This window comes from Theropithecus gelada, unplaced genomic scaffold, assembly GCF_003255815.1.
Source record: "Theropithecus gelada isolate Dixy unplaced genomic scaffold, Tgel_1.0 HiC_scaffold_146, whole genome shotgun sequence".
NCBI lineage: Eukaryota > Metazoa > Chordata > Mammalia > Primates > Cercopithecidae > Theropithecus > Theropithecus gelada.
The window spans coordinates 6,621-23,276 of record NW_020256302.1 but is presented as its reverse complement, the minus strand read 5'-3'; the positions used below and the strand labels follow the sequence as shown (position 1 = coordinate 23,276).

Below are 16,656 nucleotides of genomic sequence, written 5' to 3'. Positions count from 1 at the left end.
GCCCCCTTCCTCACACCCACGTTTAAACACGCGGGCGGCCCCTCCACCCACTCCTGTGCCTCCTTCCTCACACCCACACAGACACGCGGGCGGCCCCTCCACCCCCTCCTGTGCCCCCTTCCTCACACCCACACAGAGACACAAGCGGCCCCTCCACCCCCTCCTGCACCACCTTTTGTTTTCCGGAGGCTCTGACTTGACCTCTCTGGGGGATTTCCTAAGAACGAGCTTCCCTGTTTTTCCATTTTGATTACCTAGTTGTGATTTTTGGTGTGTGATTTATGCAGACCTGCCTGCCCTCAAATATATTTGATGGGGAAAGAGACCAAAGAAAAGCCCTTAGAAATCATGAATGACAGTGACATGCTTAGGGGAGCAGTTAACTGAGTCAGGGGTTCTGTTGTGGATGCTCTGCCCCGTTTAGGAGGAAGAAGGCAGATCTGGGCCTGAAATGGCACAGTCTCTGAGCTGTGGCACAGCTCCAGAGCGCACACTGCACTCTATGCACCTGCTGGGCAGGGTGGCAGGAGTGGGGAACATGGGCTAGAACTCTGTGGCTCACACTTTTTTTTTTTTTTTTTTTGAGATGGAGTCTCGCTCTGTCACCCAGGCTGGGGTGAGTGGCGCGATCTCGGCTCACTGCAAGCTCCGCCTCCCGGGTTCACGCCATTCTCCTTCCTCAGCCTCCCGAGTAGCTGGGACTACAGGCTCCCGGCACCATGCCCGGCTAATTTTTTGTATTTTTAATAGAGATGGGGTTTCACTGTGTTAGCCAGGCTGGTCTTGATCTCCTGACCTCGTGGTCCATCCGTCTCGGCCTCCCAAAGTGCTGGGATTACAGGCGTGAGCCACCGCGCCCGGCCTGGCTCACACTTCTTACCAGAACCTAGTCACGAATACGTCGTCTAACTAGAATTAAGTATGTTTGTTACCGTAAATGCAGCTTGGTGGCTTACAGTGATTGGCAGTCTCTCAGTCAGGTCAGGCTAGAGATGGGAGCGGACGCGCGAACGTTGAGGAGTTGAGACCAAAGGGGCCGCCCGGTGGGATAACTGTCCTCACCCGTGAGGAGGAGGAACGTCCCCTGTCCCCCGGGGAGAGTGCTCCCACATGAGCCGGGGCCGCGGAAACGGCGTCTTCAGAGGAAGGGAGTGCCCAGTTTGAACTTCTCCCATTTCGTCTTTGTTTTCCCCGTTTCTTTTTCTTCCTGTGTTAACATCGGCACGTCTGGCAGCATTAATCCCTAGTGACTGTCGTTACAGGTGGCTTCCTAGTGACTGTCGTTACAGGCGGCTTCCTAGTGACTGTCGTTACAGGCGGCAGCTTTAAGGATGTGATTAGGGTGATCCTCGGCAGGTCCCCTGTCTCCTCAGCAGGAGGCTCCCCGTGGCAGTTCTCAGTGGCCTTTGCCACCAGTTGCCACCAAGCTTCCAGGGAGATGCTGGGTGAAGGCTGAGACCCAGCGGCCCTGCCTCACAGTCGCAGAGAGAAGAGCTCTCCACTTGGCCCTAACTCATAACCTGCCTCATTCCTGGAAGATTCGGTGAGGCCTAACAAATGCACACCACATACCATCTCATGGGTGAATTAAGGCAGAGCAACATAGTGGAACCTGAGGGGAGCTGGGCACTGGTGCAGCGGGCCGTGCACAGGGCACCCTCGGGGCTCCCTTCCCGGCCCCAGGAGGCGAGACAGGCCGGAGTGTCCAGCACGTGCACGCTGGGGGCCTTTGCTGCGCCACTGGCCGGGGGAACGGAAGCCCCTGCCTTTTCGCCGACAGCAGATGTGGGTGTACTGCTCTGCTCATAGTCATTTCGTTTTAGGGGTTTTTCTGTAAGACTGAAGACGACTTCAATGACTGGTGCCAGCAAGTCAAAAAGGTTTGTAGCCGCCCCACCACCCACAGCCGAGCTGAAACACCCAGGGAGACAGGCAGCAGGGTGTGCAGGGGCCGAAGGCCAGCGTCCAGGTCTCAGGCAGCCTCACCGGGCTGGGGGGAGCTTTGTCCTGCCTGGCACAGCTGTGCAGCTGAACGGGGTGGGGTGTCCTGGATTGCCCACCTGGCAACACGGTGAACAGCCCTGGGGACGGGTGTTGCGTGTTGACTTTAGAATGGGATTTCCAGTGTCCTCATCCATCTCCTGTTGAGATGGGGGTGGTGATGGGGTGCCGAGCTGCGCTGGCTGAGTGCGTGTGGCCCACCCCCCTCTGCCATCGTGGTCAGACTGTGTGTTATCGCCACATTGGGTCCTCGTGTAGCCGTTAGTGTGGAAGCTGCCTCTGTTCTCATCAGTGAAGTGGAATGACAGTCAGGTTTGGCCCCTTTCTCTTGGCTGCAGCAAGCACTGGGGTGAGGCTGCCCCTAATGACCATGTCTCACTAACAGCTGTCTCTGCTCGGAGGCGCCCTGCCCATGTTTGAGCTGGTGGAGCAGCAGCCTTCACACCTGGCCTGCCCCGATGTCCTGAACCTGTCCCTAGGTGAGAACTGCGGCTGCAGGGCCAAGTCCAGGTGGAGTCCCTCGGAGGTGGGGTCCCTCGGGGGTGCGGTCTGTGCCCTTGCTTCCCCAGTCCTGGCCCCGTTGGTTTTGACTATTAAGGTGTGTGTGAGCCTCAACTGTGAGCACTTGGCAGTGGTTTGCCTGTGAGACCAGGGGCAGAGCGGAGCGTCCTCTCCTCCAAGCCTGCGCCCAGCAACCCGGGACCCCCCTCGCCTTCCCCACCCGCGCTGCCTGCCCAGGGCACTGTGGAGCTGGGCGTGCTCCCATGGGGTCCTCACGGCTCTGGAGCAGACAGAACACACAGACTCTGTGGTGACGCAGTCCTGGGTGGGGGACTCGTCCACGTGGGCACCACTGGCCATGGGTGGCGTAGACCCCTTGGACCATGGCTAACGTGCCAAAGGATCCGGCCTGGGCTCGTGCAGTGAAGCGAGTGTGTGGCCGCGAGCTTGTCCTCCTCGTACCTGTCTCACCATGAGAAGCTCTACAAGGCAGTGACAGTGGAACCAGTCCTGATGACCACGAGGGTCAGGGTGCAGCGTGGGAGACACAGGACAGAGGCCCCCTCAGGCCTGAGATTGTGCCGGCCGCCCCCGTCTTCCTCACCCTGCCCCGCTCCTCTTCCCTGCTCCCTCCCCCCATATTCGCAGGTCTCCACAACCCTGGGCCTTTTCACAGCTGCTTGGGGACAGCTGTCTGTGGGCCCCTCAGGGTGGGGCTGCAGAGCAGGTGCTGCTCGGTCTGCCCCATGCCAAGGGCACTTGACTCACACGGAAGTAGCCCACCTGAGATGCCTGATGAGCTACGTCCTGTTCCTTCTAGATTCTTCTGATGTAGAGCGACTGGAAAGATTCTTCGACTCAGAAGATGAAGACTTTGAAATCCTGTCCCTTTGAAAATCCTGGGGTCGGGGGTGGCACCTGTGAGAGCCTGGGGCTCCTGGTGCCGCCGCACTTCATCCATCCCGCCCGCTCGCCTGCCGAGGGCCGCGCCCCGTGCTGCCTCCCCCCAGAGGGCCACCTGCTCTGCTCGTGGACTGAGGCTGCGCTGCCCGGGAGGCCTTACTGCTTGGTGTCCGACTGCCCAGCTCAGAGTGCCCGTCAGGGCCTGTGCATCTGCACACGGAGCCGTCTGTCAGGAGCTTCCAGAGCGTTCTCTGGACACTGCCAGCCCCGCGTTAGCGCCTGGGCCTCAGTCCCACTTGCTCCCAGGCGCCGGTTCTGTGGTTGGTTTGGAATTAAAGTCCTGTTTGAAGTTGTCAGACACAGACATGAATTTCTGGGGCGCTTCCTGAGTCAGTCTCAGAAGACCTGTGCAGGCTGGCGTGAGAGGAGCAGCAGGCACGCTGCGCCCCCACGCCCAAGGACCGGGCTGCTCTCGAGGGGGCGCCCATGGCTGTGTCCTCTGCCCAGCCTGGTTACCAAGGGCGACCTCAGTGGGAGATGAGGTCGGAGGAACAAAGGCAAAGGTTGCTTTGGGGAGAGTAGTATTCAGGAAGTGGGTGTGTGGGAAACCTGAAGATGGCGTGCAGAGGACACGGCGTGGGCAGCCTGGGCAGAAGGGCGGCTGGCTGTCCTGGGGCTGCTGCTAGAGTGCCTGTCCTCAGAGTGTCCCTTTCCAGGGCTGTGGCATTCTGTGGTGGCTTCCCCAGGTGTGGCGAGGGGTGGGGCGGGGCCTCCACCTGTGACAGTCGGGCTTGAGGGTGGACAGTGTGCTTCTCCTAGGAGCCTTCCCTGTGTCCTTGCCTTGCTGAGAATTGCCCTCCTGTGTCACTGAGGTGTTAGGTGGTTTAGGGCCAAAAGGGGAAAACCACCCGAGCCTTGTGGTGTGTGATGGGCAGACATCACAGGGTGGCATCCCCTGGTGGCATTTCTGGAACCTCAGCCCTGATTCCAGAACCCACCACCGCCTGACCCTGTGTAACCTGCTGTCCTGGGTCCTGGAGTGCACTCTGCCCCGCTGCTGTGCTGCCTTCCTGGGGAAGTGGCTTTGCCCCACTAGGGAATGTAAACAGGAGGACTTGGGGAGCGTGGGCACGGCGAGCATGGGCACCTTTCTCATGAGCACCTACTGTGGCGTTGGCAGGACTCGCTGCTGCTGCTTGTATAGGTGTGGGGACCAGAGATCCCCTCAGGACACACGCCGCCCGCTCTGCAGTGAGTGGCCCACCTGGGTAGCAGAGGACACCATCCCCAGTCCCCCCCCAAGACATAGTTTTATTTCCTCATATCCTTTCTCCCTTGGGTGTAGTTGGGGTGGGGAAGGAGGGAAGGCTGGGGTGATCTTCATTCCTTGGGCTCTGCGTCTGAGTCCATGGTGCACCGCTGTGCTGGGAGCTGTGGGGGCCTGCTGTAGTGGGAGTGTGGAACACCTTGACCAAAGGGGAGCTTTTTCTTGTGTGTTTTGAAAAAGGCTTAATGAAGAGAATGTTGTTCATTCGTAGTAGTATAGTTTGCAATTCTTAATGGCAAATAATAAGTTTCAGTAGAAAACAAACCTTGTGTCTATTTTTTCCTCAAGTTATAATTGTGATTTCCAGAAAAAAACCAAGTGAATGTTTCAGCCCATAGCATCACATAAAGGATGTGGCTGCCTGCGTGGTGGGCTGTGGGAGCCTGAGCAGGTACGTCCCCAGCCCTGGCAGGCGGCCTGTCCTGCCTGTAGCCTGGCTGTCTGTGAGCCGTGACATCCGCCCTCTCATACAGCCCTAGAAGGAAAAAGTGCAAGGAAACTAGGATTTTAGGAAAGTAAAATGGTTCCCATTCTTCAACAGGAGGAAGTTGCAGAAAGTGCCCTGAGTTGTAGGTTTGGCTCAATTTGAATCACAGCAAAGCCTCCCCCAAGCGAGTAGTGACTGGCCTGGCCTGTGGGAGGGCCATGTCTGGGGCACAGCAGGGGGCTTGGTGAGGACTTCGCTCCCTCTGGCCAATGCGTCCCTGTGGGCAGTCCTGGTATAGGTGCGAAGGGCCCAAAGCCAGACAGGAGGGGGCACTGCTGGGGCCCTGGTGAGCTGGCTGAGGACTTGCAGCCTCTCAGATGCTCTTACTTGCTTCCTGTGGCTGCCCTAGAAGATGACCACATTCAGTGCCTGAAACAGCACAGCCTCTTCCAGACCTGGAGGGCAGACAGCCACCTCGTGCCGTGGGCAGGGCTGCTCCTCTAGGGGAGAACATTGCTGTGTCTTTTCTAGCTCCTGGATGCCAGAAACTGCTTGGCTCATGGCGCTTTCTTCCAACCTCACAGCCAGCAACATGGCATCTCTCCAGCTTCTGTTGCTGGCATCTCACTTCCTGACTCGAACGGCCTGCCTCCCTGTTAGGCGGACCCCTGTGATGGGCCAGGCATGGTGGCACCAGCCTGTAATCCCAGCACTTTGGGAGGCTAAGGGGGGAGGATCACTTGAGCCCAGGAAAGAGAGGCTAGTGAGTCAAGACTGCACCACTGCACTCCAGCCTGGGCGACAGAGCCAGACCTCGTCTTAAGACAACAAAAAAAGGCCCCTGTGATGACACTGGGCCCACCTGGATAGTCCAGAAAGGTCTCCCATCTGAAGGTTCCTCACCCAGGCCCATCCCACAGCCGCTGGCAATGCTTACCCAAGTGAAATCCTTTTGTTTTGCCTGGATTTGTCTCTTGGCCACAGAAGGGTACTGAGACCCACAGCTGCTGCCCCCACAGATGGGGGACCCTGCCTGCCTTCCACTCCAGCACACTGTATGCTGCTCTCTACCCAAAAAGTGCTCTGTGGGACAGATTCTACCAGGAGTGTCAAATCATTCCAAGTGTCACTTAAAAGGGAATGCAATGGGCCAGGCACGGTGGCTCATGCCTGTACTCCCAGCACTTTGGGAGGCCGAGGCAGGTGGATCACTTGAGCCCAGGAGTTTGAGATGAGCCTGGCTGGCAACATAGCAAAATCCTGTCTACAAAAAATAAAAAAATTAGCCAGGCATGGTGAAGGCCTGTAGGCCTACCTACTCAGGAGGCTGAATGAGCCCAGCAGGTCTGCAGAAGGCTGCAGTGAGCCACGATCGTGCCACTGCACTCCAGCCTGGGTGACAGTGAGACCCTGTTTCCAAGGGATAGGATGAAAAGTTAAGCTCCAGGGTTGCAATGAAAATAGCAGAGTTAACTTCGGTGAGTTCAGGATGTAAGCTGTGATGACACTCGGACGTAGCCTGGCTGGAGCCCAGGGCATGGCTGCAACCGTTCAGACCCACAGTGGGACTCCCTCAACTAGGCAGGAACTAAGGTCCAGAAAGGCACTACTGGGCCCAATGAAGGCGCTTCTCTCCCATTCAAAGCCAGCTCTGTCCTCAGTCTAAGAAAAGTGAAGCGTTCCACAAACAATTTTCAGGTCAATTTTTACTAGTGTCTAGAAGACATTTAGGAGAATTCCAACTGATTACCATTTACAGTGATCACAATGAAACTACTCAGAGTTATCACTGAACTTCAGTAAAAAATACAACAGAGTACCATCAGGACACTGATGGCAGCGAGAGGGCAGGAGACTGCTCCATCACTCTGCTTATGTCTATACTGCCAAGGTCCCCGCCACACCCCCGCCCGGGGCAGAAGAGGCAGCCTGCAGATGTCTGCTGCCGGGAAAGAGCTCCTGAAGTCGTGGGATCTGGATACCGCTGGAGACGGGGCCTTCCGTGGGTCTCCCACCTCTCGAGGGACTACAGGGAGAGGCGTCTCCAGTGGGCAGCCTTGGGTCACTTCCACAGCTCCCCCAGTGGCTTCTCTGTGGCAGTGCGGATGGCGTCCTCAGAGAGCGCACAGATGTCCTCGTGGACAGCTTCAATGCTTTTGGAAGCATCCACCATCTGTTCCCACCGGGATTTCGGGAGAAAGAGGCTCATCAGCACGTTCCAGGCTGGGCACGGGAGCCCACACCTGTAATCCCAGCACTTTGGGAGACCCACGAGGGAGGACTGCTTGTACCCAGGAGTTCAAGACCAGCCTGGGCTACACAGGGACACCCAACCTCTGCAAAAAAATTGGCACCACTGTACTCCAGTCTGGGTGACGCAGTAAGACCCTGTCTCAAAACAACACCATGTTTCATTCTGTCCTCTGTGCTTGTGCGGATTTCACACAGGCCAGGCTCTGGAAGGCCAACCTGAACCTCCTGGCAGTGTGGTGACCTCCGGGATACCCCACACCTCTCTGAACCTCAACCTTGATAGTGCCCACGGTACAAAGCCACCCGGCATTCCTGCCACAGCCCTGATGCAGGAGAAACATGACGTGCCAACTGCCCACTCCTGCTCTCAGCCGACCTGAGCCTCCTTGTGACTCCAACCCCAATGAGTGCCCACTTGCAGGAGTGAGGCATAGCCCTCAGCACAGCCAGGCCCACCCAGCCCACCAGGTCGAGGCGACTGTCCCTCCAGCTCGCAAGCAGTGAGTGGGAAGCACAGAGGGCAGACCCTGCCCTGCCCACACTCCTGGGCACTGCCTAGAACGTAAGGAAGTTCCACAGCAGCCAGACAGGACCGATGCAACACTGGGCTTGACCCGTCCCTGAGGGGAAGATGAATTTGGTTCTAACAGCTGTGCCGCACAATGGCGTGAATGGTCCGAGGAACGTGGGGAGGGCATGAGCACGCGGGACGGCCTCCTCTCCACCAGAAGGAAAGCAGTGAGAGGAACTCAGAAGCACTGAGGTCTCAACGGCATCCCGGCTTCTGCTGTCAGGTGGCGCAGGACCCTTCTCAAGCTTCTTGAGAGATTTCCGGGATACCCCACACCTCTCTGAACCTCAACCTCAACAGCAAATTCTAGAAAATCTGCCAGAAGCGTAGAAGGCACTCGGAAGAGTCTAACCATTTCATGAGGTGTGACTGTGATGGAAGGAGAGTGACTCCCTGCACAAAAGCCACCTTCCCAGATGCCACTCACCGGCCACTGTACAGCCACACAGCTGTCGCCCAGAACCACCCAAGATGAGCCTCTCTGGGCAGCTGACTGCCAGAGGGAAGGCCGCACGGCCAGAAAAGGGTGCTGCTATCCCGCCTGTGTTCCGGGAAACGAAAAGCTGTGACCAGCATCATCTGCAGGCACAGCTGGTCAGGCTGGGGCAGGCGCTCGAGCACTGCTGTGTGGAGCTCAAGGGACAGAAGCTCTGTGGGCCGTGGCCACAACGACAGTGCTGGCGCCGGACGTGCCAGAAGCTGTGGCCGCTGTCTGGAAAGAGGCCATGTGGGCAGTGGTGGGCACAGGCGACTGGAGTCTGGGGGAGAGGTGGGGGCTGCGGTTGGGAGGAGCAGAGGCGTGCCTGCGTGTCCACTGGGAGGGGAGAGTCCAGCGTCCTGGGAGTAGACAGAGTAGAGCCAGACCTGGGACTGCTGAGACTGAAGGAGGCAGAGCTGAAGGGAAAGCCAGCACACGGCACCCTCCTGAACTCAGCCAGGTGCGGCCGCAGCGCCCATGCCCAGCGGGAGGCCCGCACCAGAGGACACAGTGGCAGGAACAGCCTGGCACTCATGTCTGAAGAGGGGCTGAGGCTGTGGAGGACTGCGCAGACTCTCACCTGACCCACCAGACAAAGCGCCAAATGTCAACATTTAGCAAAACTCACCGGATTAGAATTTGCTGGCACTGGGCAGGTGCAGTGGCTCACACCTATAAACCCAATACTTTGGGAGGCCGAGACGTACAGATCGCCTGAGGTCAGGAGTTGGAGACCAGCCTGACCAACGTGGAGAAACCTTGTCTCTACAAAAATGCTAAAAAAGTTAGCCAGGCATGATGACAGGTGCCTGTAATCCCAGCTACTCGGGAGGCTGAAGCAGGAGAATCACTTGAACCCAGGAAGTGGAGGTTGCAGTGAGCCGAGATGGCGCCACTGCACCCCAGCCTGGGCGACAGAGCAAGACTCTGTCTCAAAAAAAAGAATTTGCTGGCACTGAGAACCCCTGAACGACTACTCCCGGGGCTCCGCATCTGGGAAGACCAGACAGAACGGCAGCAGCTCTACGGGTGCGCCTGTGCCAGTCACCACAGGCTGTAATCCTGAGCCACTGCTCGACGGTTCCTACTGTGCAGTTCTGGGATTCTCACCTTCCAGTTCAAAGTCGTGTCTCTCATGAGCTGGTAGAAACACCGGAGGGCCCGCTCCTGGAAAGCCCTGTTCTCGTAGCGCTCATGGCCATACGCTCCCCGCTTGGCAGCATCTGCCAACTGTAACTGGAGGAACAGGATCAGGTCGGGTTTGGGAAGGCCCACGTCTGGCTGTTTACACCAATCTAGGGAAAAATTCTGCCAACAAAGAACCCAACAGTTAAAGCTTAGTGTGGTCTAGGTTTTTGTTTCAAAAGTCATAAAAACGGGAAAAAATTTGGGGACATTTGGTGAGGCACCAAGACGTGAGACTGTTTATATGGTGGCTCGTGTTTAATTTTTAAAACCTCAAATTAAAGGTTTTGCTTTCTCCAATGTCACCTTCTCGTTTTTCCTTTGTAAACAGACAAGTGGACAGAAACGCAGGCAGGTAGAATGGCTCCCGGTCCCCGCCACCCACAGCCCAGGCCCCACGGAGGCCCTCCCAGCGCAGCTACAGGCCCGGTGGCCAGGAGGAAACAGCCTATGTACAGAGCCCCTGGAGACCCCCGGCCTAGGACGCCTACGGCAAAGAGCAGCTGGGTCCGGACACAGGCACGGGGTCCTTGGCAGTGTCCTTTCTGCCATACACAGGCCAGGGTCTCATCCCCCATGGAAGAGCAGGAAGGAGACAAACTCCTAGAGCCTGCTGTGTGCCAGCCCAGCCTCCCTCACTGGCCCTCCTTGCCAGGGCTGTGCAAACACCCTCTGTCCCTCCCTTACTCATCCCATCTCCCTCCAAATGCTGTCCTGTTCCCGGAGGAAAGGTAGGACTGGAAAGGCTGTGACTCCAGGTCACACATCACACAACAGCACCATGAGCTGAGGGAAGGCGTCCACCAGCACCTCCCACAGGGCCTGCGGCTGTCAGTCGATCCGCACAGCAGGAAGAAGCAAAGGAATCATGAGTCTTGTTCTCCTTATTATACAACTTAATACTTCAGAGGGGAAGAACTCAAGCTAACACATGAGAAATGGCAGAATTAAAAAGTGAGGGCGTGGCCAGGCACGGTGGCTCACACCTGTAATCCCAGCACTTTGGGAGGCTGAGGCGGGCAGATCACAAGGTCAGGAGATCAAGACCATCCTGGCTAACACGGTGAAACCCTGTCTCTACTAAAAATACAAAAAATTAGCCAGGTTTGGTGACGGGCGCCTGCAGTCCCAGCTATTCGGGAGGCTGAGACAGGAGCCGAGATCGCACCACTCGTACTGCACTCCAGCCTGGGTGACAGAGCGAGACTCCATCCAAAAATAAAATAAAAATAAAAAGTGAGGGCAGTTATCATGAAAAATAACCACATTATCTTTCTTTTTACTGTCTCTTTAAGGGACAGAGCTGGGCGCAGTGGCTCACAGCTGTAATCCCAGCACTTTGAGGGGCTGAGGCAGGAGGATGACTTGGGCCCAAGAGTTGAAGGTTACAGCAAGCTTTGATTGTTCCACTGCACTCCAGCCTGGGCAACAGAGGGAGACCCCCTCTTGCAAAAAAGGGGAAAAAAAAGTACTACAAATGAACCATCTTTGAAAATGCATCCGGGCGCTGGGCGCAGTGGCTCACGCCTGTCATCCCAGCACTTTGGGAGGCCGAGATGAGTGGATCACTTGAGGTCAGGAGTTTGAGATCAGCCTGGCCAACATGGGAAAACCCCGTCTCTACTAAAAATACAAAAATTAGCTGGGCACGGTGGCATGTGCCTATAATCCCAGATACTCGGGAGACTGAGGCACGATAATCGCTTGAACCCAGGAGGCAGAGGTTGCAATGAGCTGAGATCACACCACTGCACCCAGCCTGGGTGACAGAATGAGACTCCGTCTCAAAGAAAAAAAAAAAGAAAAGCATGTGGAAAATATAATCCAAATAACAACTGTGGTTCTATCTGTGAAACAATCTCTAGCTGCATAAATGTTTGCTCTTCTTATTGATAAAACCAAATTAATCTAGCAAAGAGATAAAAGGAATGTAAGAATCACAAAACTCTGCAGAGTAACCGGAGGCATGTCACTCGTACTCGCATTCAAGGGCAGCCCTGGGTCCACACACCTGTGCTCGCCCGACAGGAGGCCAAGTGGCACTCACCTCCTTGGCACCAGTGAAGGCCACACCAGAAAATGCATATCTGTCCACGATGAGGGTCACACCCTGGCTCAACTTTTCCTTAATTAAGGGCCTGAAAAACAGAGGATGCTCCTGAGCCCTGGTTCTGGTTTCATAGGCCTTGAACTGTCAAGCTTAAATTATCCCAACAGGCCGGGCGCGGTGGCTCACGCCTATAATCCCAGCACTTTGGGAGGCTGAGGCGGGTGGATCACAAGGTCAGGAGATTGAGACCATCCTGGCTAACACGGTGAAACCCCATCTCTACTAAAAATACAAAAAATTAGCTGGACATGGTGGCAGGCACCTGTAATCCCAGCTTCCCAGGAGGCTGAGGCAGGAGAACTGCTTGAACCCAGGAGGTGGAGGTTGCAGGGAGCCGAGATCACACCACTGCACTCCAGCCTGGGTGACGGAGCGTCTCGAGACTCCATCTCAAAAAAAAAAAAAAAAAATTTATCCCAACAATACAACTCAGAAATCTCATGCGACAACAGATACAGCACAGTGATTTGTAACCTTATTTTTAATCCAAAACGGTCGGGATCTTCTCCAGAAGATGCCATTCCCACACCTCCAACAAAACCCAACATGGAAAAGATAACCTCACTAAATAGTAACAAACACAACTGGTAAACTTCAATGTTCCAGAAACACCGCAAGGGAAAGGGGAAGCACTGTCAGCCGTCTGGGCAGAAAGGCCAGCACTACCCTGTCCAGGAAGAGGAAGGCACAGGCAAAGAAGAGAGCAGAGGATGGTGGCAGGGGAAGCGCGGGTACAGCCAGCAGGTGACTCGTCCATGCTTATGACCCCTAACCTGGACTGCAAGGATGTTCTCTACCAAATACCACGAGTCCACCATCACCCCTACAGCCGCCAAGATCACGGATGTACAAAGACACGGGACCCGACACTAGTGAGAAGCACTGCTCAAGACAGAGAAAGAAAAGTCTGATTCAGTCGACTCAGCCAGTCTCACTGGGGCCTTCAAATCATAGGGGCACCCACATAAGGAGTCAACTGGCCTCTGACAAAGCAGCAGAAGGACGCAATGGCGCAAAGGCAATTTCCTCAACAAACGCTGCTGGAACAACTGGACATCCTCATGAAACAGCATAAATTAGAGCAGACCGTATACCCTCCACAAACATAAATTCAAAATGAATCACAGGCCGGCACAGTGGCTCACGCCTGTAATCCCAGCTCTCAAGGAGGCAGAGGCAGGAGGATAGCTTGAGCCCAGGAGTTCAACACCTGCCTGGGTAATATAGTGAGACCCCGTTCTCCACAAACACGGGGAAAAAAAAAAAGACAAAATGAATCACAGACCCAAATGTTAAATGCAAAACTATGTAACTCCTAGACAATAACACAGGAGAAAACTTAGATCACCTGGGGTTTGGCAGACTGTTTAGATACAAAACCAAAGGCACAACCAATGAGAGAGTTGATTAAGATGGACTTCACGAAAATAGAAAACTTTCTGCTTTGTGAGAGACACAGTCAAGAGAAGGAACGGAAGCCGGGCGTGGTGGCTCATGCCTGTGAGCCCAGCACTTTTGGAAGCCATTTGGCAGGATGGATCCCTTGAGGCCAGGTGTTTGAGACCAGCCTGAGCAACAACAGTAAGACTCCCATCTCTACAAAAAATGTAAACATCAGCCAGGGATAGTGGCATGCACCTATAGTCCTAGCTACTCCAGAGGCTGAGGCAGGAGGATCACTGGAACCCAGGAGTTTAAGGCTACAGTAAGCTGTGATCATGCCACAACATTCCAGCCTGGGCAACAGAGCAAGACATTTCTCTTTAAAAAAAATAAATAAATAAGGCTGGGCAAGGTGGCTCATGCCTCTAATCACAGCACTTTGGGAAACAAGACAGGAGGATTGCTTGGGTCCAGGAGTTCAAGACCAGCCTGGGCAACAATGGTGAGACTCCATCGCTACAAAAAAATTTTACAAACATTAGCCAGGTGTGTTAACATGCCTGTAGTTGCAGCTACTTGGGAGGCTGAGGTGGGATGATCACTTGAGGTCGAGGCTGCAGTAAGCTGTGATTGTGCACTGCACTCAGCCTGCATGACAAAGAGAGACCCTGTCTAAAAAAAGAAAGAAGAGAAAAAGGAAAAGACAAACCACAGCATAGGAGAAAATATGTATAAAAGACACATTTTATAAAGGACTGGTATCTCAAGCATACACAGAATTCTTAAAACTCAAAAATAAGAAAACAACCAACCCCCTTAAAAAGTGGGTCAAGGCTGGGCGTGATGGCTCATGCCTATATTCCCAACACTTTGGGAGGCGTAGGCATGGTTCATCACTTGAGGCCAGGAATTTGAGACCAACCTGGACAACATGGTGAAACCACATCTCCTCAAAAAATACAAAATTGGCCAGGCACGGTGGCTCACGCCTGTAATCCCAGCACTTTGGGAGGCTGAGGTGGGTGGATCACCTGAGGTCAGGAGTTGAACACCAGCCTGGCCAACATGGTGAAACCTCATCACTAATTAAAAAATAGAAAAATTAGCCGGGCATGGTAGTAGGCACCTGTAATCCCAGCTACTTGGGAGGCTGAGAGAGGAGAATTGCTTGAACCTGGGAGGCATAGGTTGCAGTGAGCCAAGATCGCCCCACTGAACTCCAGCCTGGGCGATGAAAAAGAAACTGTCTCAAGGGGAAAAAAAAAAAAAGAAATACAAAACGTAGCATGGTGGCATGCACCTGTAGTCCCAGCTACTTGGGAGGCTAAGGCAGGAGGATCGCTTGAGCCTGGGAGGTAGAGGCTGCAGTGAGCCAAGACCGTGCCACTGTACTCCAGCCTGGTTGAGACCCTGTCCCAAAAAAAAGAGTGGGCCAAAGCACTTAACAGATACCTCATGAAACCAGATATACAGATGGCAAACAAGCATATGAAAAGATACTCCACATCATACGTCAACAGGGAAACGCAAACCAGAACAATGAGGTACCACACACCCCTTTCAGAATGGCAAACATCCGAACACTGACACCACCAAATGCTGGTGAGGATCTGGAGCAGTAGGAACCCTCGTTCACTGCTGAGGAGAATGCAAAATGCTGCAGCCACTCTGGAAGACAGTTTAGCACAAGCTTGTCCAACCCGAGGCCCCCAGGCTGCATGCAACCCAACACAAATCCATAAGCTTTCTTAAAACATTATGAGATTTTTTTCTTTAAGCTCATCAGCAATTGTTAGTGTATTTTATGCGTGGCCCAAGACAGTTCTTCCACTGTGGCCCAGAGAAGCCAAAAGACTGGACACCCATGGTTTAGCAGTTTTTTACAAAAATAACAGTGTTACCACATATTAAAGCAATGGTATTCCCTGGCATTTACCCAAAAGAAGTGAAAGCTTATGACCACACAGAACCCTGCATGAGGATGTTTATAATGGTTTTGTAACTGCCAAAACTTGGAAGCAACAAAGATGTCCTTTAGTAGGTGAATGAACTATGGTACATCCAAACAATGGACTATTAATTAGGGAAAATAAGACATGAACTATTGGTCGGGCATGGTGGCTCACGCCTGTAATCCCAGCACTGTGGGAGGCTGAGGTGGGAAGATCACTTGAGGTCAGGAGTTCAAGACCAGCCTGGCCAACATGGTGAAACCCTATCTCTACTAAAACATACAACTTAGCTGTGCATGGTCATATGCGCCTGTAATCCCAGCTACTCAGGCAGCTGAGGCAGGAGAATTGCTTAAATCCGGGAGGCGGAGGTTGCAGTGAGCTGAGACTGCGCCACTGCACTCCAACCTGAGCAACACAGCGAGACTCTTGTCTCCAAGCCATGGTTAGACATAGAGGAAACTTAAATATCTATTAGGGAAACAAGTAACCTGTAGCAGAACAGATGGACAAAAGAGATGTAGCCTTGGGTACCTGGGATAAGATTATCTAAAAAGTAAAATCAGGATTATTCTTCATTTTAAATTGGGCATACATATACGTGTTTCATCACTTTTCTACAAAGCCACAAAAAGCAAAATCAGAAGAACAATTGCCTCCATAAAATCTAGACGTGTTAAAAAGATTATAAAAATTGTCTCATTTTCATTTAAGACTTTGAGTGGGAATAGCCTTTCCAAGCAAGACACAAAGCTAAGCCAGAGGAGAATAATGCAGCGTTTCATGTAACACGGATGAGGAGGAACCAGTGAAAGTTCACCAGCAGGGAACAGGCTAAATGTACCGTGGAACAACTTTTCTAGAGAACATGCTACAACAATGAAAAAGCATGAGAAGGGCAGAGTTAGGGGATCTGTAAGTGCAGAAATCTGTAAGGCAGAGTTAGAAAGTTGCCAAATAATTTGTATGGTATGACCTCATTTATGTTAAAAAACAAAATTCTAACTATAGTAGTTTCTACATATGTATATAAACATAAAAACATCTGAAAGAACACACATGAACATTAAGTGTTGAATGAAGAGGAAACCTACTACGATGACGTAAAACAAAAAAGGTGGTAGGAGAGTTCATATAAACTATAACCTTCAGTTACTAATGTATCAATATCGGTTATCAATTTTAACAAATGTAACATAATACAGCACATAAATAATAGGGAAGGGGGAAGGCAGGGGTAGTATGTAGGGAGCTCTCTACATACTCTACTTTTTGATCAATTTTTCTGTATACCTAAAGCTATCTTTAAAACATTAAGTCTATGAGGCCAGGGGTTTGAGACCAGCCTGAGCGATATGGTGAGACCTTGACTCTACTTTAAAAAAATTAGCTGGGCTTGGCAGCATGCACGCACGGTCCAACCTGCTCGGGATGCTGAGGTGGGAGGACTGCTTGAGCCTAGGAAGTTGAGGATGCAGTGAGCCATGATCATGTGACACTGCACTCCAGCCTGGGCCACAGAGCAATACCTTGTCTTAAAAAAAAAAAAAAAAAAAAAAAAAAAG

The 16,656-nt window shown here is 53.3% G+C and overlaps 1 protein-coding gene and 1 long non-coding RNA gene across 6 annotated transcripts in view; one reads left to right on the top strand and one right to left on the bottom strand.

Annotated features, from left to right (window-relative positions):
- Positions 1-1,822: 1,822 nt before the first annotated feature.
- Positions 1,823-4,991, top strand: LOC112616948. Its single transcript, XR_003117827.1, has 3 exons — positions 1,823-1,880; positions 2,387-2,480; positions 3,323-4,991. It is a non-coding gene; the product is annotated as an uncharacterized LOC112616948 (long non-coding RNA).
- A 1,856-nt stretch (positions 4,992-6,847) lies between these two features.
- LOC112616947 (thymidylate kinase) overlaps positions 6,848-16,656 on the bottom strand; it is an 11,961-nt gene continuing 2,152 nt past the window's right edge. The window contains exons 3-6 of one of the 5 annotated variants that reach the window (XM_025373696.1): positions 14,266-14,382; positions 11,694-11,784; positions 9,572-9,769; positions 6,848-7,332 (exon numbers count right to left, since the gene is read on the bottom strand). In XM_025373696.1, the coding sequence (XP_025229481.1) occupies positions 7,222-7,332; positions 9,572-9,769; positions 11,694-11,784; positions 14,266-14,382 (517 nt within the window). In that variant the 3' untranslated portion in view covers positions 6,848-7,221. Of the gene's footprint in view, positions 7,333-9,571; positions 9,770-11,693; positions 11,785-14,265; positions 14,383-16,150; positions 16,185-16,656 lie in introns of all 5 variants that reach the window. The other 4 variants (XM_025373697.1, XM_025373699.1, XM_025373698.1 and 1 more) reach the window with 4 other exon arrangements.